Raw genomic sequence first — 26,965 nt, 5'->3', positions numbered from 1 at the left:
AAAAGAACCAGCGGGTAGGCAAGTGTAACAGCAAAACTGCACATTTATTTTGGTAACCTAAGGTGTGGGGGAGAAGTCTGTCGGCCTCCGGCAAAGAAGGCCGGCAGAGCTCCCCCCGCCCAAGCTCTCGGACGGAGTTCCGACATCCCGACAGGACTGGGAAGCTGGGAAGTCCACGTGGCTCAATGGCGGAGAGCGGCTTTTCTAAGAGTGGGAGGGCAATAGGTGGGGCATGGGCGTGTCAGGGGCGTTCCGCAGGTGCGACCAGGTAAATCTTGGTCTCTTCGGATTGACGTCACCTGGCGCATGCCCAGTTGGTCTGCACCCTCCCTGGGCACTGGCTGCATTTTCGCCCACGCGGGAAGAGTTGGTGGTGAAGAAGAACCCGGAAGTGCACCATCTTGCCTCCGTTCATCCAAACAGTCCAACCTTTTATTGATAATAGTGATAAAGGGGCGCCGTGGTCTGTCTGGCTACTTCCTGCTGTTAAGGGGCGTCGTTAAGGTCAGGGCCCATGGTTGGTATTTGGACGCACGGATGAAAAATAAAATAAGGCACAGTATTAGTATAGGAATGAGGAATGGAAGCATTTGTTGGAATATGGGCAAAACCCAGAAGGATAGACCTGGCAAGGTTGGGGAGTATGAGATAGTTAAGAAAATTTAGTAAGTTTGAGGCGAGTGGGGCTTATTCTGTCCCTGTTGTCTGGACAGAGGGAGAGGGAAACAAAGAACAAAGGTGACTGAGATGGCATACTTCCGGGTTCTTCATCACCAACTTTCCTGCGCCCGGGAAAGGCACAGGGCAACTGTGCAGGCGCAGCATGACGTCCCACTGAGGAAAACCGAAGCCTACCTGGCCACGCCCACCACAGGGCCCTGGACCCACGGCATCCCGCCTACCGCCCTCCCACTCCCAGGCCCAAGACATAAAAGCCGCTCCCGGCAGGCGCGTGGCGTGAACTTCCTCGGCCCCTCCTCATACGCGGACCCAGGAACCTCGCCCGAGAACGCCGGAGCGACTTCCTCGGCCTCCACCGCCGGAGACCGGTGAACTTCGCCCTTTCTTCCTTCACATTGGCTAGCTAATAAAGTTTCTTTTTACCTTGCCTACTTGCCTTTTCTCTGGTGTCTGCTCTGGTGGTCCCATAAAACAAATCACCTGCCTCCCCCAATCTCATGTACTTCTCACTTTGCAAAATACAATGATGCCTTACCTACAGTGCCCCAAGGTCTTAACTCATTCCAGCATTTACTCAAATGTCCGAAGCCCAAAGTCTCATTAAAGTCTCAAAGACAAGGCAGTCTCTTCTGCCCCTGAGCCTCTGAAATACAAACAAGTTAACTACCGCCAAGGTACAATGACTGTCCAGGCACTGAATAAGAATTCGCAGCCAAAAGGAAGATTTTTGCCAGAGAGAAAACAAAACACAAATGGGACTTACAGGTCCCATTAAAGTCCAAAACCCAGCAGGCCAGTTATTCAAACCTACAGCTCCAAAGTCATCCTTTTTTAATCCTTGTCCCACATCCAGGGCACAAGGGTGTGAGGGCTGGGCTCCCAAGGCCTTGGGAAGCTCTGCACCTGTGGCTTCCCAGTGTTCAGCCTCCGCAGCTGCCCTCATGGGCTGTGCTGATGTAGAATGTCTGTAGTTTTTACCCATGAAGGATACAAAACTGTTGGTGGGTCTATGAATCTGGGGTCTGCATGATGGTGGCCTCCAGTGTGAGGGCTCCAACCCCATATTTTCCTTCTACTCTGCCCTAGTAGAGGTTTCCCGGGAGGCTCTGCCTTTTTGGCAGCCTTCTGTCTGGACACCCAGGCACTTTCATACATCTTCTGAAATCTATGTGGAGGATCTCAAGCCTCTGGACTAGTGCTCTGTGCACCCAGTGGCTTAACACTATGTGGAAGCCACCAAGGCTCATAGCTTGCACCCTCTGAAGCAGTGACCCAAGCTGTACCTATGCATCTTTGAGACAAGGCCAGAGCAGGAGCTGGAGCTGCAGGGGTGCAGGCAGCACTGTTCTGAGGCTGCACACAGCAGCAGGACCATGGGGCTATGGGGCTGGCCCAGGAAATCATTCTTTTCTCCTAGGTCCCAGGGCCTGTGACAGCAAGGGCTGCTGCAAACATCTCTGAAACGCCTCCAAGGCTTTGTCCCCCATTGTCTTGGCTATTAGCACTGGCCTTCATTTTATGCAAATTTTTGAAGTCATCATGAATTTTCCTTCTGAAAATCAGCTTTTGTTTTGACCACTTGGCCAGGCTGCACATGTTCCAAACTTTTGAGCTCAGCTTGTCATTTAAATATAAGTTCCAACTTGAGGTCATTTCTTCAGTCACACAAAAGAGTACAGGCTGTTTGACACAGACAGGACACCTCTTGATATTTGCTGCCTAGAAGTTCATTCCACCAGATACCCTGAATCATCATCCTCAAGTTCAAAGTTCCACAGATCTCCAGGGCAAGGTCACCCTGCAGCCACGTTCTTTGCTACAGCAAAGCAAAAGTAACCCTGGCTCCTATTCCCAGTAAGTTCCTCATTTTCATCTGAGACCTCATAAGCCTGGACTTCACTGTCCCTCCTTCTGTCAGCATTTTAATCACAATGATTTAACAAGTCTCTACAATGGTCCAAACTTTCCCTCATCTTCCTGTCTTCTTTCAAGTCCTCCAAACTCTCCAACCTCTGGCTGTTAGCCACTTCTGAACTTGCTTTTACATTTTCAGCTATCTTTGTCACAGCCTGGCAGTGTAGAAGGAAAAAAAAGTCCATTTTCAGGGGGCAAACCTCAAGACATATTCAGATACTTGCATTAAAAAGAAGACCAGTATTAATAGCCAATACGATGGGGAAAAGTAATTGAAGGCATTTCATAGCTTCACTTTGCAGTACTAATTTTCTGTATGATCATAACAAAAGGGGTTTAGTTGGCTTATGGTTCTGTAGGCTGTAAAGAAAGCATGTAACTTCTGCTTCTGGGAGGACTCAAGAAGCCTCCCCATCATACCAGAAGGACAAGCAGCAATAAAATGTTGCATATGGCAGGAGTAGGAGCAAGATAGAGAGAGGAAGGAGGTGTCACACCCTGTTATACAGCCAGATCTCATGAGAACTCAGTATCACAAGGTCAACATCAAGAAGCTGGAGCTTAACCATTGGTGAAGGATCTGCCACCCAACACATCTCCGCCCCCTACTGTTTCCAGGCAGAAGCCTGATGCAGAGGCAGAGCCTCTTGGAAAACCTCTACTAGGGCAGTGCAGAAAGAAAAGATGGGCTTGGAGCCCCCATGCAGGAGGCCACCATCCTCCAGACCCCAGATTCATAGACCCACCAACAGCCTGCACCCTCAGTATGGAAAAGCTGCAGGCACTTAACACCAGCCCAGCCCATGAGAGTAGCCATGGGGGCTAAAGCCTGCAAAGCCCCAGGTGCACTGTCCTAGTAGAGGTCTTCCATAAGCCTCTGCCTCTGCAGCAGGCTACTCCCCCCTCCTAATACCCACCACCCTCACACCACCCTACGGCCAGCCTACTCCTTCCCACCCTCCCCACCCCTTTCTCCTTACACCCCCACCCACCTACCATCCATGATTAAATCACCTCACACCAGGCTTCACCTCCAAAATTTGGGATTACAATTCCACATTTTTCTAGGGAAACACAGCCAAACCATATTATTCCGACCTTGACCCTTCCAAATCTCATGTCCTCCTCACAGGGTAAAATACAATCATGCCTTTTCAAAAGTTTCCAAAAGCCTTAACTCATTCCAGCATTAACTCAAATATAAAAAGTTCAAAGTCTCATTTGAGACAAGGCTACAGTGTCTTTTGCCTGTGAGTCCCTGAAGTTAAAAAGAAGTGCTTTTCTTTCAAGGTACAATGATGGTACAGTTATTGGGTAAGATTTCTCAATCCAAAGGGAAGAAATTTCCCAGAAAACTAACACAAATGGGACCACAGGCCCAATGCACATCCAAAACCCGGCAGACCAATATTCATTCAATCTCACAGCTAAAAAATCATGAAGAGAACTATCAGAAGGACAGCATTAAGGAGATGGTGTTTAACCATTTGTGAAGGTTCTGCCCCCCACCCCTGCCTTTCACTCCCAATCCCACCATAATTCCCCCTAATTTACCCCATCACTCCACCTTCCAACCTCCACTCTCCACCATGATCAAATCACCTTCCACCAGCCCCCACCTTTAACATTTCCCATGACAATTCCACATGAGTTTGGTAGGGACACAAGGCCAAATCATAGTATTCTGTCCCTGCCCCTGCAAATCTCATGTCTTTCTCACATTGCAAAATACAATGATGCCTTCTCTACAGTCCCCCAAATCTTAACTCACTCCAGCAAATGTCCAAAGCCCAAAGTTTCATCTGAGACCAGCATACAGTCCCTTCTGCCCATGAGCGTCTGAATTATAAAGCAAGTTAACTACTTCCAATGTATAATGATTGTACAGGCAATGGGTAAGCATTCCCAGCCACTAGAATAAAAATGCCAGAACGAAAAACAAACACCGATGGGATTCACAGGATACATGAACCTCCAAAACCCAGCAGGCCAGTCATTCAATCCTACAGCTCCAAAATCATCCTTTTGGAATCCTTGCCCCACATCCACGGCACAGGGGTGTGAGGGCTGGGCTCCCAAGGATTTGGGCAGATCTCCACCTGTGGGTTTGCAGTGATCAGCCCCTGCGGCTGCCCTCATGGACAGGGCTGGTGTTGAGTGTCTGCAGCTTTTCCACACTGAGGGGGCAAGCTGTTGGTGGGTCTATGAATCTGGGGTTTGGAGGATGGTGCCTCCCTGTGTGAGGGCTTCAACCCAATACGTCCCTTCTTTGCTGCCCTAGTAAAGGTTTCCCATGAGGCCCTGCCTCTTGGAAAGGCTTCTCCCTGGACACCCAGGCTTTTCAGTACATCCTCTGGACTACAGACGGAGGCTCCCAAGCCTCTAGTCTCTTGCTCTGTGCACCTCCTGGCTTAACACTATGTGGAAGCCATCAAGGCTTGGAGCCAACTCTGAAGCAGTGACCCAAGCTGTACCTGTGTATCTTTCAGCCATGGCTGGAGCTGGAGCTGCAGGGATGCCGGCAGCAGTGTCCTGAGGATGCCCGCAGCAGTGAGGCCATGGAGCTGGCCCAGAAAATCATTCTTCTCTCCTCCGCCCCAGGGCCTGTGACAGCAAGGGCTGCTGCAAAGGTCTCTGAAATGCCATCAAGGCCTTTTCCCCATTGTCTTGGCTATTTGCACTGGGCTCTTTTTTATGCAAATACTCTAAGTGTTCCCAAATTTTCCTCCTGAAAATCGGTTTTTTTTTGACCATTCGACTAGGCTGCACATTTTTAAAATTTTTGAGCTCTGCTTCTCATTTAAATAGAAGTTGCAATTTGAGGTCATTTCTTAGGTTGCACACAAGAACACAGGCTGTTTGACACAGACAGGACACCTCTTGAGCTATGCTGCCAAGATGTTCATTCCACCAGATACATCCTAAATGATCACCCCCAAGTTCATAGTTTCACAGATCTCCAGGGCAGGGTCATGGTGCAGCCACATTCTTTGCTAAGGCCAATCAAATGTAACCTTGGCTCTTGTTCACAGGAAATTCCTCATTTTCATCTGAGACCTTTTAAGTCCGGCCTTTACTGTCCATCCTTCTGTCAACCTTCTCATTACAAGTATTTAGCAATTCTTTTCAGTGGTCCAAACTTTTCCTCATCTTGCTGTCTTCTAAGTGTTCCCAACTTTCCCAACTTCTGTCTTTTACCCACTTCTGAACCTGCGTCTACATTCTCAGCTATCTTTGTCACAGCCTGGTAATGTGTAAAAGAAGAAAAGTCCATTTTCAGGGAAAAATTCACGAAGGCTTCAGATATTTTCATGAAAAGAAGCTGAGTGCTGGTTGCTAGGACAATGGGGAAAAGGCCTTGAAGGCATTTCATAACTCCACTTCACAGCACTAATTTTGTGTATAATCATAAAGAAAAGAAGTTTAATTGGCTCACTGTTCTACAGGCTGTAAAGGAAGCATAGTGGCTTCTGCTTCTAGGAGGACTCAGGAAGCCTCCCAATCATACCAGAAGGACAAGGGGCACAGAGATGCTTCATATGGCAGGAGTAGGAGCAAGACTGAGAGGAAAGAGATCCCATACCCTGTTATACAACAAGATCTCATGAGAACTCAGTATCACAAGGTCAGCATTAAGAAGATGGTACGTAACCACTGGTGAAGGATCCACCCCACCAACCTCACTTCCACCACCCACTGTTTCCAGGCAGAAGCCTGCTGCACAGGCAGAGCCAGATTCATAGACCCAACAACAGCTTGCACCCTCACTATGGAAAAACTACAGGCACTCAACACTAGCCCAGTCCATGAGAGCAACTATGGGGACTAAAACCTGCAAAGTCACAGGTGCACTGCCCTAGCAGTTTTCCATGAGGCTGTGCCTCGGAAGCAGGCAACTCCCCACTCCCACTACACCCCACCCTTCCACCACCCTACAGCCAGCCTACACCTCTCCACCCTACCCACCTCTTTTTCCTTCCACTCCTACCCACCTTCCATCCATGATTAAATCACTCCCACCAGGCCCTCATCCTTCTGTCATTCTCTAATCCCTCCAAATCATCCCAATCTCTGTTTGCTACCCACTTTCAACCTGCTTCTGCTTTTTCAGGTATCTCTATAGCAGGCTGGCTATGTAGTAATAACACAAAACCCGATTTAAGGGGGAACATTCAAGAAGACTTCAGAAATTTGCATATAAAGAAGTCCTGTGCTAATAGCCAAGACAAATGGAAAAAGGCCTTGAAGACATTTCACAGCTCCTCTCTGCAGTTCTAATTTTCTGTATTACCATAAATAAAAGAGGTTTAATTGACTCGGGATTCTGCAGGCTGTGAAGGAAGCATAGTGTCTTTTGTTTCTGGGAGGAGTCAGGGAGCCTCCTAATTACACCAGAAGGCCAAGGGACAATGAGCTGTCTCCCATGGCAGGAATAGGAGCAAGACAGAGTAAGGGAAGAGGCTCCACAGCCTGTTAAAACAACCAGATCACAAGAGAACTCACTCACTGTCAAGAGGACAGCATCAAGAGGATGGTCCTTTATTATTTGTGAAGGATGTACCGGCACCAATTGATGACTAAATCTTTTTCCACCTAGGCCCTGCCTCTAACATTAGGGAGTATAATTCCACATGGGTTTTGGTAGGGACACAGAGACAAACCATATTATTCTGTTCCTGACCCTACAAATGTCATGTCCTTTGCACATTGTAAAATACAATCATGCCTTGCCAGCATGAGTCTTAACTCATTTCAGCATTAACTCGTTTCAGCATGAACTCAAACTTACAAAGTCCAAAGTCTCATCTGAGTCAAGGCTACAGCCTCTTTTTCCTATGAGCCTCTGAAATAAAAAGCAAGTTCACTGCTTCTAAGGTACAATGATGGTACAGGCATTGTGTGAGCTTTCCATATCCAAAAGGAAGACATTTCCCAGAAAGCTTCTTATTTCTATCTGAGGCCTCCTCAGCCTGGCCTTCACTGTCCATGTTTCTGTTAGGATTTTTGTCACAACCATTTAACCAGTCTCTGAGATGGTCCAAACATTTTCTCATTTATCTGTCTTCTTTTGAGCCTCCAAACTCTTCCAACCTCTGTCCATTGCCTAGTTCCAAAGCTGCTTCCACATTTTGAGGTATCTTTGTAGCAATGCTCCAATCCTCATTTGCCATTTTCTGTATGATTTATTTTGAAAAAGAGGTTAAATTGGCTCATGGTTCTGCAGGGTGGACAGGAAGCACAGTGGCTTCTGCTTCTGGGAGGCCTCAGAAATCTTTCAATCTTCGTGCAAGGAAAAGAGTGAGTTGTCTCACACGGCAAGAGGAAAACACACAGAGTAGGGACATGACACAGAGTTTTCAATGAACAGGTCTCATGAGAAGTCACTCATAATGGTGAGGACCGTAGCAAGGGGATGCTGCTAAACCATTAATGAGAACTTTGCCTTCAGGATTCAATCACCTTAGACTTCTTCCACATTAGGAAATATAATTCAACATGAGATTTGGTGGGGACACATATTCGAATTGCATCATCAGTCTTTGAGTATAAAGACATCCACAGCAGGCTTTATCCAGCCAGCTTCTTTGAGACTCTTCACACGGTTTGAAGTCTACAGCATATACACTAAAATATTCATACTTTAAAAAGCAATAAAGTAAGTGGTATCTTTCTTCCAAAAGTTACACTGCTGGTGTAGGCATTCATAGCCTGATTTAGTTCATGTTTGCTACTCTTTCTATTCTATCACCATATTAACTGTTTCCTACACAATTCTGTATTCAGCTGAGGTTCAACTGAGCACAAAAGCATCCTTGTCCTACCACCAATAGCTGGCACTAGCTCTTTGCTAGTGTTATTATTCTGCTGTAGAAAGTATTCTTGAACTGGAAACAGTCCACAAAGGAGTATCTAGTCATTCAACACTATCAATTCCTGGGTGACTTTTTGAAAAACTAGTATCTCTTGTTGCAAGAAATACTGCATCTGTGAGTCCATGTTTCTCATTTGAATTGGATGGAAGCAGTGAATTTCAGCCAAAGTGGCCAAAAAAATCCTGTTCCTGTAATTCTGGCATCATCATTCTCTGCACCTCTGTCTTCCCTTCTGCCCCACATTGCCTGCTTTTCGTGACATTGGTAAAAGCTTCCTTGTGTATGTGGATGGTGTCCCTGAGACAGCCCCAACAGGTCCATGACTGGGTCCAGGTCCTGCCTGGGTTGATTGGCAAAGAGCTCACTGACGGTGCTGAAGGCCTCTCTGGTGAAATGATGGCCTGTTCCAGCTCCAAGACCTGGCCGAGGCTGAAGAACTGGCTGCCTTCTGATGCTCTTTCTTAAAGCCTGTCACCGTCATTTGCTTGCATGTCAACTCACTGGCTGTGAAGTTGAGCTGAGTGTCCTGCTGTCCATCTTCTTGGTGAATCACTCGAAGCTGTCACTCTTGCTCTCCCACTCCTAAAGGTTGAGGATCATCCTGTGGGTGGGCTCAGGATCAGGAAGAAGCTGGAATTCACCATCTCATCCTTCTCAGCCTTCCTCTTGCCCTGTCTCCAGGCTGTCTCTTCAGCACGGGTGGGGCACATCAGGAAGTGATGGAAGATGTGGCACTGTGCCCGCACCCAGAAGCTGGCCGTGTGGTTCATCCACCAGATTGGGCCCTTTCTGTACTTGAGCATAGAGTTGTCCTCAAGGTGGCCTGTGGTCTGCCTCCTGGCACCCAAGAAGCTCACACTGCTGTAGGAGCCCTGAAGCATGGACTGGGGCCCCAAGGGCAGTGCACACCCTGCTCCTGAGCCTGCTGCTCATTTCCTCTATGTGGCTCCATTTGCAGCACAGTTGTTGCACTGAGGCCTGTGCATGCCAGGCAAAGCCAAGCTGGCTCAAAGAGCAACCAGCCACCTCTGCAAGGGTGTGCCAGGAGCAGGTGGATTAGCCACCAACCTCACTCGCTGCCAGTCAGGGTAAATCAGTTATTCCTCCCTGGAGGTAGGGCCCCAGTGCCATCTGCTTTTCCTCAGGCCTCCGCTCCATCAGCCATCAGGTGGCAGCTACTCAGGCTGTGGGAACCTGGCCACCCCTGCTTCCTTAAGGGGGTGAGGTTGGTGGCTGGTCCACCTGCTCCAGGCACACCCTTGCAGAGGTGGCTGGTTTCTCTTTGAGCCAGCTTGGCCTTGCCTGGCATGCACAGGCCCTGGGTACTGATAGGCTGCTCTGAGTGAGCTTGTCCTGTCTTGGGCCAAATTCTAAGTCTGGCCAGGGCCACAGAAGGCTGAGTCCCCTGGGTGGTAATCCTGGTTGCTGCTGGGGGCCCATGGTGCCCTTCGCCTCCCAGGGTGCAAGATGAGGCCCGACTGGGACAGGACCCTTTAGAGATGGATCTTATTCCCCAGGAGGGGGCCTCTGTCCCACAGGTTGGGTGAGAAGATGTATGGCATGCTGCTGGCTGCTAGGGTTGTTGGGAGGCCACGTTTACCCTTCCCTCCAGGTACATCAAAGTTTCCAGCTTCCCCTTTGAGAATGACGTCCCAAGGGCCAGGTGCCATCTGGGGCTGCAGGGCAGCTGTCCGTGTGCTGCCCTGGCTTCTTCCATGTTTGCTCATCACTACCCACCAAGGGGGGTCAGATGCAGGCACCATGCAGGGTGGTTGTCTCTGGACCTGCGTCTTGGTATCATGGAGCCAGACTGGACCTGGTGACAGGGCCCCGATGGGGTTGTCCTGGTGGTCCTGGGGTGTCCAGAGCAGATGCAGAATGGAATTGCTGTGAGGATGAATGAGATGACTCTCAGCACAGAACAGGCACCTGGCGAATGCTCAGGGATTACCCTCAGTAGCTGCCCAGAGGCCAAAACCACCCACCTGATAGCGACTGTCCCCAAGCCAGGAGGAAGAGAGCAGGTTCTACTCACCTGAGTCTCATCAGTCAGCTGTGCTGAGATGTGCCTCTCACCTAGAAAACAGTCCTTCACGCAGAGCCACTCACAGACACTGCTGTGTGTCTCTAACTGCTCCACAACACAGAGGCGATGGGGACTCAGCAACAGCGACATCGTGGGATGACACAATCCACCACAACGGGAGCCTGCTTGGGTCAAGAGTGCTCAGAGTCAGTATCCTCTATCCCCTGAACTGACATGTGTGCATGCATTGTGTTTGTGCATGTGTGTGCGTGTATGTACATATGGGTGTGTGTGTTTGTTTTGCTTCTCTGGCCAGGCCTAGCTGCTCCACTCACAGGTGCACCCACGTCCTCATCACTGTCACCACCAGGGCCCAGGGCCAGGATTAGCGCCTTCACAGGTGCTCCCCAATCTCTGCCCTCCCCACGGAAGGTGGTCCTGGGAATGCAGACAGAGGAGGGGTGCCAGACAGAGCAGAAAGGGCTGGCACCCTCTCTAGGTGGAACCCAGGTCGTGTGTAAAGTTCTAGGTCTGTCAAGCAGTGTGGATTCAACATATCTTCTCACGTACTCTTTCCAACAACCCTCCAGGGTGCCCTGACCCAGCTTCCCTACAGATGGAGGCAAGAAGGCTCCACAGACAAACCCCCTGCCTGAGGTCACACAGCGGCCAACTGGCCAGGTTCCTACTGACCAGGCACCCTTAACCAGGTACCCACTGACGAGGCCCCTAATGGCCACTCCTCCATTGACCAGGTCCCACTGACCAAGTCCCCACTGACCACGTCTCCCTAACCAGGCTCCCATTAATAGGCCTCATGGACCAGACCCCACTGACCAATTTCCCAATGACCTGGTTCCCACTGACAAGACCACAATTTACCAGGTTGCCGCTCACCCCACCCCCACTGAACAATTCTCCATGGATCAGTCCCCAGCTGACCGAGCCCTTCTGACCAGGCCCTCACTGACCAGGCTCCAAGCCACTAAGGCCTCACACTGACCAGGCCCCTAATACACTGAATAGACCCCATCAATTGCTTACGTTCCAGCAGTTCAGGTTCCATGAATAAGGCCACCACTGACCAGGTCCCCACTGACTAGGCTTCCAATGACTAGGTCACCAGGTTCCCACTGGTGAGGCCTTCACTAAGGAAGCCACCACTAACCTGGTCCCTGCTGATCAGGTCCCAACTGACCAGGTCCTGATGGCTAAGTCATCTCTGACCATGGTCCACTGCCGAGGCCCCTGAGCAGTGGAGCTCAAAGTCTCATTACAATGCCCCCATCAGCCCACAGACTCTCCCTCCCTGCATGTGTGCCCAGAGGTCTGGCACTGGGGGTTTTCTTGGGCCCCAAGGCCTCTCCTCCAAGACACAGGGAGGGACAGTCAGCCTCAGGCTCCAGGTGCCCTGCTTCATATTCACCCCCCAAGGCCCTCTGGGCCCATCTCAAAGGACACAGTGAGGTGGCCTGGCACTGCCTGGACACGCCATCTATCCTATTCCAGAGTGTCAGAGTGCGAGGAAGGGAGAGACATTTGGCAGAGGAGACACCCTGTGCTGCTGGGTCTCCCAGGCCCTTCCCAGAGAGCCCCGATCTAGAGACACAGCACAGAGGCTGCAGGGAGACTAATCCAGAACCCTTGAGGCTGAGCCAGGGAACACACGAGCATTGTCCCCAGACAGCCAGAAGGCCCTTTGCTAGTTTCTTGGTACCTCAGTGGATGCAGCAACAGTTCTTCTGTTGGGGACTAGTGAGCACGTGCTGGGGAGGACTCACCTGTGCTTCCTCGGTGGCTCCAACTCTACTTCTAAGAAAATTACTCATTCTAGGGCTGAGGCAGAGAAAATACAAGATTAGTTTAGAACATCTTATGCCAGAAAGTAAAAAAGGGCTGACAGAGTAATGGGGACAAATAAAAAGGACATAAAGTCAGCTTGAAATGTCTACCCCTGGCCTAATCTTGGGGAATTGGAGCACAAGAATCATGAGATTTCCTTTCTCCTTTATTTACTCGTTTTACTTCTCCATGTAGAACAAAGAAGAGAATAAGAAAATAATCATCTGGCAACCGTCACAGTAATACTTGTTCAAAGACAAGTCATCAATGAAATGCTAAATCTAGTGGGTTTTGAGGAGTAATCAGTGTTTACAGAGCCTCAAAGTATCTCCACACAAAATACTGTTGAACTACAAAAAGAAAATCATAACATTAGTATGGATGAACCTGGCAGGTACTCCTTAAGTCTCCTACTATATGTAGTAATAAAAACTGTAAAATGAAAATAAGCCTTTGATGACCTTTACTAAAGTATCAATGACGACTTGGTTGTTTGGCTGTTTAAACAACTGACATTTGGGCAATCTGAGTATGCCAAACCCAATGGATCATTTGCAAGATCCACTTAAAACTTAAGGAGGCTAAGAAACATCATTTAAAATATAAAAATTTTCATCATACATATGATATGAAAATGTTATATATTTATGAAAAACAATTAAAATTTCAAGTAAATAGCCCAGTAATAAAGTTTTATGATCTTTTAAATCACACAACTTTTCTTTAAGATTTTCTGGTTAAATATCCTCTTCATTAGATGTGGCTTACCAGTGGATTCTAGAGAAGAAAGTAGACTGGAGCAAGTGCCCAACACATCAAAAGCTGGAAAGAAAAAGAAAGAATTATGTTCTTTACCTAAAACATTTCAGTTAACTAACTGTGACTTTAAAATGTAAAGCATTGAGAACATTATCAGAATTAATAAGAATGAGAAATATGTATGTACAATTACAATACAAAATTACTATTAAATAATTTACACATGGCATTAATTCTAATTGTGGTTAAATATCACAGCTTTTTCATTCTTCATTCATGTACTCAACAGCCACGTGCTAAGGTTACTAGAACCAGCACTGGAATTACAAGATGAAGATGGCATGGTCCACCTCTCAACAGTCGTATGCTATAACCTAAAAAACAGACAGGCAGGCAATGTCCATATAGAGCCACAGATACCATGACAGGCATACAGCAGGGCACTACTGGAACACACAGAAAGGACACCTATCCCACTTTTGTGTCAATATCATGGGCTTTCTGGTGGAGGAGATGCATAGGTTGATGCCTGAAGGACAAAGAAAAGCTTGCCAGATAGAGGAAAGAGGCGAAGGCAAAGAGCCTGATGTGAGAAAGAGCCCTGCAGAGTTCTACTCCGTCCACTTTGCTACAGCAAAGTGCTGTAGCAAAGGGCAGGTGCTACAGCAAAGGGCAGAGTGCAGTAAGTGGCGAGAGACAAGGCTGAGTAACTTGACAATTACATTGACATGGGTGTTTTTATTTCATGGTGAAAATTTTAGAACTTTTCCTGAGAACAGATGTAAGCCAACTCAATGACACAGTAAATGACAGGAGATTTAAAATGTCACCTGTCAAGCGACTGCTTATGAACGGTTATTGCTCAGTTAAGTATTTCTAAATGAGTCTGAGGTCTGTCGGCCTTCAATCTCTACCAAAACCCTGAGAACCTGATGATGCCGTTGTTTTCGGAGAATCCTTGCAGTGTGCTGGCTGACAGTTCCATGAGGATGACAAAAGTGAAGAAATTGTAGAGTCAGTGAAAAAGAGATGGATACACTCCTCGGGAATGTTTTAAGCTATGGAACTCATGATGAATTCATGGTGCATAAATATACTCTTCACTGTGAAAGTTTTTGTTTTCACATTTTTCATTAGATGTGTGTATAAGAAAAAGATACTGAACATAGTATCTACTAACCCACAATGAAAAGGAATGCCATTTGCTATTTACACTTTATTACTAAAATAAATTTAATTAATAAATTTTGGCAACATACTCCGGCTCCATCTAAAATAAGTTAAAAAAATAATAATGTTTAAGTTAAACAGGAGACATTATCATGAGAATAAGATATCACTTACAAAATGTGGCCTTTAGAATTTTTAGTGACTAGATATAACATGAAGTTTGCTTAAATAGAAAAATAATCACATAAGTAAAATTTCTACTTATTTTAAGTTTAGATAATAGAGGCTGTATCTGTGTAATGGTGTTTAGAGTAATCTGACAAAAATAGATAATATTGGTCTATTGGATATACATAATTTTAGAAAGGCTGGTCATGGCGGCTCACACCTATAATCCCAGCACTTTTGGAGGCAAAGGTGGGCAGATCACGAGGTCAAGAGATTGAGACTATCCTGGCCAACATGGTGAAACCCTGTCTCTACTAAAAATACAAAAATTAGCTGGGCATGTTGGCACATGCCTGGAGTCCCAGCTACTCGGGAGGCTGAGGCAGGAAAATCGCTCGAAGTCAGGAGGCGGAGGTTGCAGTGAGCCGAGATCGCGCCACCGCACTCCAGCCTGGTGACAGAGCGAGACTCCATCTCAAAAAATAGAAAGAAAAAAAGGTTAAACAATTAAAGTCATATTTTGCAATGAATGCATTGCTTTGAAATTCTTAGCAAAACTCTGTCCTTTATAAAAAGTTTAATCATTTTTTTACTTCAATACATTTTTTCTTAAAAAGAAATTTCTATTCTCTACTTATAGAAAAAAACTTTTTATAGTAAATTTTTCTTTTATTTTCTAGTTTGTATTCTAAATTAAAGTGGAACCTGTGTAAGTTTCTTCCAAAGGTATACTGAGGGATGCTGAGGTTTAGAGTACAATTGAACCCATCACACAGGTAGTGAGCATAGGACCCAAGAAGTAGTTTTTCAACCCTGGCCCACTCTGTCCCTCCCCGTTCTTATTTCCCAGTGTCTACTGTCCCCATGTTTATGCCAATATGCACCTAATGTGTAGCTCCCACATATGAGTGAAAATGAGATATTTGGTTTCTGTTTCTGCCTTAGTTTGCTTAGGATAGTGGATTCCAGCTGTATCCATGTTGCTGCAAAGGACATGCTTTTGTTCTTTTCATGGCTGCATAGTATTCCGTGGTATATACAGAATTTTCCAATCTACTTTGGATTTTCAATCTACGTTGGGTGCACCTGGATTGACTCCATGTCTTTGCTACTGTGAATAGTGCTGCAATGAACATACATGTGCATGCATCTTTTTGTTACAATGATTTATTTTCCTTCAGGTATACCTCTAGTATAGTAATGGGGTTGCTGCGGGTGGGATTACATGTGTCCGCCACCACACCTGGCTAATTTTTGTAGTTTTAGTAGAGACAGGGTTTCATCATGTTGGCCCGGCTGGTCTCAAATTCCTGACCTCAGGTGATCCGCCTGCCTCACCCTCCCGAAATGCTGGGATTACAGGCATGAGCCACCACACCTGGCCAAGCACAAAGCTTTTAACAGAAAAATGGAAATGAACCTTTCAGTGTTTTTATTTAATTCATAAAATGCACTTATTTTGGATTCTATTAAATAATAAATATCTATATGTGGTTAAGTGTTTGGTTGCCAGTCATTAGTCATTCATTTGTGATTATGGGTGGGAAGAGTTAAGTTGATCCTTCTTAGTTCTTAATTTCCAAACTGCTCTCCATAGTAGCTGAATTAATTTACATTGCCACCAACGGTGTGTAAGTATTTCCTTTTCTATACAGCTTCCCTAACATCTGATTTGTCTGTTTGTTTGTTTGTTTTTGCTTTTTAACAGAAGTTATTCTGACTGGTGTGAGATGGTTTCTCATTGATGTTTTGCTTGGCATTTCTCTAAGAATTAGCAATGGTAAGCATTTGTTAACATGTTTGTTAGCCACTTCTATGTGTTCTTTTGAAAAGTGTCTGTTCATGCCATTTGCCCATTTTTAATGGGGTTATTTATTTTTTGCTAGTTGATTTGTTTAAGTTCCTTATGGATTCTGAATAATAGGCCTTTGCTGTGTGCATTGTGAGTGAATATTTTCTTCCATTCTTTAGGCTGTTTAATCCCTTGATAGTTTCTCATGCTGTGCAGAAGCTCTTTAGCTTAATTAGATCAAACTTGTCAATTTTTGTTATTTTTGCAATTGCTTTTGAGGACCTAGCCATAAATTAAGTGACAAGTGCAATGTCCAGAAGAGTGTTTCCTAAGTTTTCTTCCATGATTTTTCTAGTCAGAGGATGTACTCTTAGATAAGAAAAGTCAAAGCCTTTTTTTTTTTTTGAGATGGAGTCTCCCTCTGTCACTCAGGCTGTAGTGCAGTGGCATGATCTTGGCTCACTGCAACCTCTGCCTCATGGGTTCAAGTAATTCTCCTGTCTCAGCGTCCTGAGTAGCTGGAATTACAAGTGTCTGCCACCACGCCTGGCTAATTTTTGTATTTTTAGTAGAGACGGGGTTTCATCATGTTGGCCAGGCTGGTCTTAAACTCCTGACCTCAGGTGATCCACCTACCTTGGCCTCCCAAAATGCTGGGATTATAGGCATGAGCCACTGCACCTGGCCAAGCACAAAGCTTTTAACAGAAAAATGGAAATGAACCTTTTAGTGTTCTGTTTATTTAATTCATAAAATACACTATTTTGGATTCTATTAAATAATAAATATCTATATGTAGTTAAGTGTTTGGTTGCCAGTCATTCACTTGTGATTATGAGTGGGAAGAGTTAAGATGGTGCAAAGAAACTTTAAAAGTGGTATGGGCTGGGTACGGAGGCTCACCCTGTAATCCCAGCACTTTGGGAAGCTGAGGCAGTTGGATCACAAGGTCAGGAGGAGTTTGAGACCAGCCTGACCAATATGGTGAAATCTCATCTCTACTAAAAATACAAAAATTAGCCAGGTGTTGTGGTGGGCACCTGTAGTCCCAGCTACTCGGGAGGCTGAGGCAGGAGAATCACTGGAACCCGGGAGGCAGAGGTTGCAATGAGCTGAGATCGCGCCACTGCACTCTAGCCTAGGCAACAGAGCGAGACTCCATCTCAAAAAGAAAAAAAAAAAAAAAAACATGATATGAACCATAGAGAAACTACAATCAAAGACAAAGCATCTCAAAGTATACTGTCAGTTTTTAGGCAATAACATGCATTTTCTAAAACCTAACTTAAATGCAGCTTTTAAAGAAATTTTAAATGTGTCAGTTTAGTCACATTTATTGAACAAAGTTAGCAATGGGTATCTCTTGAAAATGAGAGCTCCAGGGAATTAAAAAATGTAAAGTTCCCATTTCCTTTCTGTGTTAAGACAGCTAATTATAATCTTTACTTAACATGCATAAGTCAACAGAACAACTCAGTATTTCACCAAATTATAAACAAGAATTATATCAAATAAATGAAAGCCAAAAGAGAAATGGTCATAAAACTAACCTCAGTCAAGGAGTTCTCGCAGTTATTTGAAGTCTGTGGGTTTGAAGTAGGAATTCTTATGGGCATTTTGGGAATATATTTTCTGTTGAGTCCTATACTATTAAGATTTTCAACACAAGGTAATTCTGGGTGTGGCCTCGTAGGTAGAGTGCTGAGAAAATATTTCATCCGCTCTTTCTCCATAAGGAGCTTGGTGTTGATCACTGCTATTTTCTTATTCGATCTGTAAAGATAGCAAAGACAAATGCTTAGTATTTCATTTTTCCTTGAATGATTCTTAATGACTTGCATTTTTTAAAAAGTTGCCCTGAGAGTAAACCAAATTACCCACTAAACAGTGTTTTCACACCAAAGATGTGTGAGAGCCTACCTCTTGTAAGCAATTGTAATTTTAAAATTATTCTAAATAAGTATATGTGTTTCTAAGGTGATTTCTACTGAACAAGTGGTTCAAAGTTGGGAAAAGAAATGGCTATCAGTGATGTACGGCTCAACAGGTAACCTAGCTGCCTTCTAAAATAGTTCTACTTGTAAGATTCTAAAGATTCCATAGAAATATTTGTATTTAAAGGGTAATATGTGGGACAATGAATATGTTAATTTGCTTGACTGTAAGAACCACTTCACTATAAATAATTATACAAAACATCATGTTGTACTCCCTAAAGAATGTAGATTAAGAAAACTAAAATGAACAAAAATAATCTAGAAATACTTGTGTTTAGTAAACCAGTTTCAGGTTTCACCCTTGTACATGTCACCCATTATCTAAGAACAATTAACTATTTGGCACTGAGGAATAACTCATAGCAACAACTCCTGGGGGAGAACTAGATTGGTTGGTTGGTGTTCAAAGAGAACTAAAGCATCTCTGAAGGCAATTAGCCCCCAGCACTGTGACCAAGGCACTGGAGGTGGGGTTGTTCTTTCTGCCTTCCACATACCCCTTCAGGCTGAACAAGGTGTTTTTCTTTTAACCACCTTGTGGATTACACTTCTTTTCATTCCTGTGATAATTATTCCCTATTTCACAAGGATGCCTTTCTGTAACTCCTTGAAAATGTTACACAAATAGTCTTTCTTGAGGCACCCTCTAGTGATAACACTAAAGATCACAATCAAAAACAGTCCCTGCCTCAGTGCCAGGATGTGCCCAGAGTAGCAGTACCACTTGGCACTTTGGGTTTAGGTTATGATCTACCAAAAAATAAACTAAACTCATTAATATTTCTATTTAGGGAAATTCTGACAAGTAATTTTATAACAAGATCACTTCATTAATTATAAAGCTTCAAAAATACTTAGTGAAAAAAAACTAACAAATCAGGTTAACTACATGAGACTTTTCAGGGGAAAAAAGCCATACAAAAGCAAAAAAAAAAAAAAGAGAGAGAGAGAATAGAGACAGAAACTATCCTTGATGAACATTTTAAAGGTAAGATTATTTACTAACATTATTTTCCAAAATTACATGATCAGATTAGCAGTCACTTCCTACTGATCTCCTGAAGTCATCTCACTAAAAATTATGCTTTCAAAACAAATTAATGAGTTTAATTCATTTTCTATGAGTGTATGTTTTGACTTACTTCATTATTTTTTTGGACATGGAATTGTTAGCTTTCAATGTTGCTGCAAAGGCTTCCTTATATTCTTCTAATTCGGTTGTAACCTCTTCGTAAGCAGTTTTCATTTCAGAGAATTTACATTCCATATCTTTAAGTGTGAGTTCCTTCCTATTCAGTGAAGCCGTATTATCCTTGTTTAACTGCTCTAATTGTTTTTCATACTGTGCTTGTTCCTAAAACAAATGAAAGAATACATTTTTAAAACAATTATTGCCTAATTACCATGTTTGTTGTCTTTCATTTTGTGTCAGTGATTCAAAGAGCAATTTTGAATACGTTAAAAAAAGAGGCTGAAACTTAATATATTTATCAGCAATATCAACAAAACTAATAACTGAATTCAGAATTAAGTCCAATTTAAATAAATTTGAAATAATGATTATGTCAGTATTAATGTAATCTAGTCATATAAAAATAATAGAATCCATTTATAATTTTAAAAAGTGAACAATGAACAACATAGCTTAAGACCAATTCAAAAGTATCACATAATTTCTAAATCACAGTTTTCTCTTATGCCAACTGGTCTTAATATTGAAATGACTCTATAGTGAGAATCATTACTTTGAAAGATGAATTTTGTTATAAAAATAATGGAAATTTAAATATTTACAAGAAAAAAAGACGTCACTTTTTTCCTAGAACTCTACAAAGGAAATTGCTGTAAGAAAGGCAGAGGAAACACAATATATACATATCCAAAATATAATTTGCAGTGAAATAAATGAAAGCACATTACAGATAAACTTACCTGATTTTAAAAACTAACCTGTAAATGGATTTCTTTTAATTTTTCTATTGCCTGCATTGCCCTTTCATCTAGCTCTGATTTATATTCTTGTACTTTACCAAGTTCTACCATATTGTTTTCCATATATGTCTTAAGAGTTAATACTTCTTCTTCCAACATCTTTTTATCCTCCTCAAGTTTTTCACATTTCTCTTGTATTTTTCTCATAGATAAAAACTCCTGTTGAAGAACTTGATTGTCTTTAGCCAAATTGACACATTTTGAAGATACAGCTTCCTTCTCGGCCGTAAGATCATCAAACTGCATGAATAAAATAATAGAGCTTAATAGTGAAGCAGGCTGCAAATCATCCAATACAAAACCAATAGCAAAGTTTGAAATGCATGTACTTGCAATAACATGTTATCAGTAATGTAGCACAGTCTTCAAATGTGAACCCTTAAATTACTCAGAATTTTAAGAACGAAGTTAAAGCTACCATGAGTCACAAAAATACACGCTCTACTATCACCATTTCTGCCACAGAACGCCTGTGCTTGATCTTTTTATTTTTCCGACGGTTCGTTTTTGTTCCTCCTGAAACGGCACTGAGTGGTCTCTCAGTGAAAAGTGTCCAACCCCTTCCTCACAGCCACTCCCCAAAATTTGTCAAAAAAAAGTTTCAGAGCTGTCACATTGAGTTATTTAGGCCAAAGTCAATAAATGCTCTCAGAATAAGACTTGGAAAATAATATGATACTCTAGGGTAGGCCTGGTGGCTCAGGCCTGTAATCCCAGCACTTTAGGAGGCTGTGGCAGAAAGATCACTGGAGGCCAGGAATTTGAGATCAGCCAGAGCAACCCAGTGAGACACTCATCTCTACAAAAAAATTTAAAAAAATTAGCCAGGCATGGTGGCTCAGGCCTGTAGACTCAGCTAGTTGGGAGACTGAGGCAAAAGGATGGCTTGTACCCAGAGTTCAGGGCTGCAGTGAATTATGAACACATCCCTGCACTTCTGCCTGGATGACAGACAAAGATCATATCTCAAAAAACCACAAAATAATGAATCCTGTAAATAAGGATTCTGATGCCATAAGCCTTTCCCTAAACTGCAAATGTTTCATTCTAATTTGAATTGCATTTTAAGAAGTAATGATTCTTGGGGTAAAGGCCATAGAATACAGCACTTAGAAATAAATCCACATATTTACAGCCAACTGATTTTGGACTAAGGTGCCAAGAACATACATTGGGGAAAGGACACCCTCTTCAAATGAATGGCACTGGGAAAACTATCCGTATGGAGAATGACACTAGCTTCCTATCTAACACCATATAGCAAAATAAACTCAGAATTGATTGACGACTGAAATGTAAGGCCCAAAATTATCAAACTACTACTATATCAAACAAACTACTATAAGTAAACACAGGGAAAATGCTTCAGGACATTAGTCTGCACAAAGATTTGTATGGGTAAGACATCAGAAGCACAGGTAAAAAACAAATGATAGACAAACGGTACTGCAACTGAGTGAAGAGAAAACCTGTAGAATGGAAGAAAATATTTTCAAGCTTTTCATCTAATAAAAGACAAATATTCAAAATATACAAGGAACTCAAACACCCTGAGAGTAAAAACAATAATCTGAGTTCAAAACTGGGCAAAAGATGTGGTTAGATATTTCTACATGTGGCCAATTACAAATGGCCAAATACAAATGGCCAATAAATATATTTAAAAATGGTCAGTGTCACTAATCATTAGGGAACTACAAATCAAACCTACAATGTGATATAATCTTGCTCCATTTAGAATAATTGGCTATAGAAGAAAAGACAAAAACAATAACAAATGCTGGTGAGGTTTCAGAGAACAGTAAACTCTTACATGCTATTGGTGGGAAGGTAAATTAGGGCAACCACTATAGAAAACAGCATGAGGTTTTCTCAAAAAACTAATAATGGAACTGCCGAGGGATACAGCAAACCCACTACTGGGTATTCAGGCAACAATAGATCGAAAGGATACCTGTCCTCATATGTTTATTGTAGCACTATTCACAACAGCTAATGTATAAAATCAACCTACATGTCCATCAACAAATGAATGGACAAAAAATTGTGGTACACATACACAATGGAATATTATCCGCCATATAAAAAATGAAATCCTTTTATTTGTGGCCATGTGGATCAGTCTGGAGGATGTTAAGTGCAGACACAGAAAGATAAATACTGTACAGTCGCACGCATGTATGGGAGCTAAAGAAAAATTGAGGGCTGGGCAACATGGCTGATGCCTGTAATTTCCTAGCACTTTGAAAGATCAAGGCAGGAGAATCACTTGAGGCCAAAAGTTCCCGAGCAGCCTGAGCAATACAGAGAGACATCTCTACAAAGTAAAAAATAAGATAGGTGCAATGGTGCATGCCCATAATCCTAGCTGCTCAGGAGGCTGAGGTGGGAGGATCAAATAAGCCCAAGAGTTTGAGGCTGCAGTGAGCTATGATCAAATCACTGTCTCTGGTCTGGATGACTACAGTTGCTTGGAGAGCAGACGACACTAGCAAGACCATGTCTCTTAACAACAACAAAAAAGCGCACAGAAGTAGGGGAGGGGAGTCTGGTTAGTGGATACAGAATTACAGTTAGATAAGAGTAGTAAGTTCTGGTGTTCTGTGGCATTGTAGGGTGAATATGGTTAACTGTGATTTATTGTATATTTTTAAAAAGCTAGAAGAATTTGAAAGTTCACAATTCAATGAGAAATGGTTGAAGTAGTAAACATGCTAGTTGGCTTGATCATTACGCACTATATATGTGTATGAAAATGTCACTCTATAGCCCAAAATTATGTATATACATGTCAATTAAAAGAAAAGAGAAGCTATATTTATCCCATCAAAAGAACAGAATATGGGCCACCCTTCCTGACTTCCTTCTAATGAATAGAATGCAGTAAAAGGGATACCATGTGGCTTCCCTATCTCAGACCGCTTTCCCTTCAAACTCAGCCCCCAGATTGTGACAGAGATCAGGCCACAAAGAGCCTAGCAGTGCCAGTATCAGTGTTCATGCTGCCTGCCCCAGGCAAGGTTCCAGCCAATGGCCAGCATCAACCATCAAACACATGGGTGAGCAAAGCTTCAGATGATGCCATTTCCCCAAGTGATCAGCTGTTTCTAGGGAAGCTGAGGGGAGCAGAGACAAGCTGTCCTGGCCAAGCTTTTTCCAAACCACAGGTTCATGAACTAAATTAATGTTTTTCTTTTAAGCTAAAAATCTCTGGGTAATTGTTAGAAAAATAAGTTTTAAAAAGAGACAACAGGAAACGTAACTTATGCAGCAGAAAAGAGTCTCCTTTAAAGTAGGATCTAATAAATGTTGAGATTAATTTATTGATCACAAACATTATTGAGAAGCAGCAGATAACCAGGAGAGAGACATAAGCAGGTAAAGAGGAACTTTTCCGAAAACTCCCTTCAATTATGAACTCTGATAACAAGGCAAGGATGTCTCCTTACAATTTCCCCTCAACTCATGAAATAAGACTGCTGAGCAAGAAGACATATGATTTGAAAAACAACTAGAAATACTTGGTTACATAACCAAAATCAGACATTTACTTGATTTCAATTAATGAAAATTCTAAAAGAAGAAGCTTTGAGTATTTATTAATCGATCCAGTATTCAATTTTCATTTTCCTTTTTCTCAGTGAGGAAATAAGCAGAACATTATGGAATGATTTTTAGTCTTCACAGAAGTAATATAAACATAGTGTGCTTTGAGTGTTAAGACATCAAATGCAATTTCTCCTTTACTTCAAGCTTGTTTGTATGGAGAAGTTAAGATCATCTGCTCTCTATGTTACACCACAATGCCTCTCTGTAGCACAAAACTTGCCTCTGAAATTTTGAAATTCAAAATACCAATCTACTATTTGTCTCTGATAAATTGCCTGAACATTACCTGATTTTTAACTGCTGCGCTCCTAAAACGTTTTCTTGGAATGAGCTAAACTTTTTATTCCAAGAATCCTCTACTGAGCTAGAAAGCAGAGCTGTGCATCTCTGTTTCAGGAAAAGGAGGTCTATACAGGAAACTGGTTTCTGAGAATGCAAGATTGGCACCAAGAAAAGGATTAGCCACAGTGCTACTCAAGAGAACCAGCTACCACGTGGCAAGAGGATCTGCAAACTGAAAGATGATGACTTCACTTGGTTTCCACTGAGGAAAGCTGGTAGCTCAGACTTAAACTTCTCCTTCCTGGATGGTAAACATCTATGGATGATTCTATGAATTATAATGAGTTAGTAATATATAATGCACTAATAGTAGACTATGTCAGCAGATCCTGTGACCAAAATTTACTGAAAATGAAACTATGGAGGGAGGCACTGGATAGGAGACTAAAGGTTTAAATGGAGAAGGAAAAGAAATAAAGTGTGTCTTGTAAGCCTGACTTGCCATCGTGTCTTAGAGTAAGTAAGGTATAAGCTGGCCACAGACTCCTTTGAGACACAAAAGGTGAAGTAAACATTCCACTACATTTAACTTTTACTATGATATAAGACAACTGGTAATATGCAACATGCTTGGAAAAAAACTTCTCATTAAATTCCATTTGGTCCCGGTTTAAGAATAGACATAAACAAACTAAGAATTGATAATCTAAAAATAAACCTACACATTTACAGTCAATTGATTTTATACAAGGTTAACAAAAAAATAGAATGGGAACAGAATAGTCTTCAACAAATGGTGTTGGAACAACTGGGTATGCATGTGAAAAAATATATATAAAGTTGGACTCTCACCAAATACCATATTTAAAAATTAACCCAAAATAAAACAGTTAACTGTAACAGCTAAAACTATAAAACTCTCAGAAGAAAATATTGGTATAAATCTTTGTGACTGCATTTGGCAGTGTTTTCTTAGCCTTGACTCCAAAGGTAAAACGGATTCAATGGACTTCAAAATTGAAAACTGCTGTGCCTGAGAAGACAGTATCAAGAAGTGAAAAGGTAAGACACTGAGTAGAAGAAAGTATTTGAAAAGCATGATAAGGGACTTACATATATAGGATATATAAAAAATGCTTGCAATTAATAAATAACAAGATAACTCAATTTAAAAAATGGGCAAAGATTTTGAATAGATATTTCTGCAAAGAAGACATAAAGATGGATAACAAGCACATTAATAGATGTTTAATGTAATTAGTCATTAGGAAAATGAAAATCAAAACCACCTTGTGGTATCACTTCACACCACAGGATGAAACCTTTGTTCAATAAAAAAGAGAAAATAAGTGTCAGGAAAAATGCAAAGAAATTAAAACCCTTATCCAATGCTGCTGGGAAGGTAAAGTGGTGCGGCCACTTTGGAAAACAAACTGGCAGCTCCTTAAAAGGTTAAGCAAGAAGTTATCATATGACTCAGAAATTCGAGTCAGAAGTATATGCTCCAGAAAAATAAAAACATATGTAAGCACAAAAACTCATACATAAATGTTTACAGCAGCATTATTAATAAGAGTCAAAAAGTGGAAAGAACCCAAGGTCCATCACGTCATGAACGGATACATAAAATGTTCGATGTATCCATACAATGGAATATTACTCAGGAGAATCTCCAACCAGGCCCACAAGCGTCTACACCAGACAAAACCCTGTGCAGGTTCACATCTGGTGCAGATAAGGGAACCTGCACAGGGTTTTGTCTGGACATGCCAGCAGCGGACCAGAGGCCCACATGCACTGGGGGGTTGGGGTGGAGCCACCAGGAAGTCATGCCTTATGCAGAGGAGGAGCCTGGCCTCTTCAGTTCCTGTGTGCTGGTCCTGGTATTCAATTGTGAGGTGGAAATCTGTTTGCAGGACCCCTCTCTTTGCTGAGAGCTTTCACTTAATAAATTCTGTCCTTCTTACCCTTCAATGTGTCCATGTGCCTAATTTTTCCTGGTCATGAGAGAAGAACCCAGATTTAGCTGAACTAAGGAGCAAAAACCCTGCATCAATACCTGCTATAGCACAGATGCATCATGAAAAATTATGCTAAGTGAAATAAGCCAGTCACAGTAGACCACTTGCTTTTTATTTCAGAGGCTTATAGGCAAATCTATACAAAGAAGGTAGGTGGTTACCTAGGGCTGAGGGAGGAACAGAAAACTAGTGAATATGGCTAAACTATATGGCGTTTGTTTTTAGGGTGATGAAAATGTTCTAAAATTGATTGTAATGATGACTGCATAACTCTGAAAATACTAAAGTCAATGAATTGCATATTTTAAATGAGTGAATTGCATGGTCTGTTAATTATTTCTCAATAAACTTGTTACACCCTGAAATTTATTTGGTACTAGTGATCTGGAGACATGTGCTGCTTGGTTTCAGATCACTGGCCAGGGTTCAAGACATAAGAGAATCAACAGCATGTCTTTTGTATAGAAATATAGAAACATATATATATATATATTTCTATACATAAATGAAGAGTGAGGAGGACAGAATTCATTAAGTAAAAGGAAAGCTCTCAGCAAAGAAATATATGTATTAAAGTATCCTTTTTATTAGCATCAAGTCTGTAAAATTAAATGAAAAATCTTTCACTGCTTAAAGCACTGAGAGATTTATATTGAGGAGCAAGACCTTGTATTCTTTTGCCCCAGTTTCTACCTAAAGGGTCTGGGAATCACACCCTTCAAACTATCAAATCTCATTAGATAGGTTTTATTAACTCTTATGATGTGGCTTACTTTCTAACGTGATTCTGGTACAGCATCACAGAGAGAAGAAGCTGAAAAAAATCAAATTATTTTACC

General features: G+C 42.6%; 1 protein-coding gene across 1 annotated transcript in view; it reads right to left on the bottom strand.

The window, feature by feature from the left end:
* Nucleotides 1-9,799: 9,799 nt before the first annotated feature.
* The window catches only part of LOC111530573 (ankyrin repeat domain-containing protein 18B-like), an 18,556-nt gene continuing 1,390 nt past the window's right edge, over nt 9,800-26,965 (bottom strand). The window contains exons 2-8 of the mRNA XM_031934101.1: nt 20,173-20,454; nt 19,365-19,576; nt 17,776-17,998; nt 13,105-13,158; nt 12,276-12,330; nt 10,504-10,679; nt 9,800-10,355 (exon numbers count right to left, since the gene is read on the bottom strand). Of these exons, the coding sequence (XP_031789961.1) occupies nt 13,114-13,158; nt 17,776-17,998; nt 19,365-19,576; nt 20,173-20,454 (762 nt within the window). The 3' untranslated portion in view covers nt 9,800-10,355; nt 10,504-10,679; nt 12,276-12,330; nt 13,105-13,113. The remainder of the gene's footprint in view (nt 10,356-10,503; nt 10,680-12,275; nt 12,331-13,104; nt 13,159-17,775; nt 17,999-19,364; nt 19,577-20,172; nt 20,455-26,965) is intronic.

The sequence above is a fragment of the Piliocolobus tephrosceles genome, chromosome 14 (genome assembly GCF_002776525.5).
Source record: "Piliocolobus tephrosceles isolate RC106 chromosome 14, ASM277652v3, whole genome shotgun sequence".
Taxonomy (NCBI): Eukaryota; Metazoa; Chordata; class Mammalia; order Primates; family Cercopithecidae; genus Piliocolobus; species Piliocolobus tephrosceles.
The sequence above is the reverse complement of the archived record's forward strand: the minus strand, read 5'-3'. Positions and strand labels throughout refer to the sequence as shown.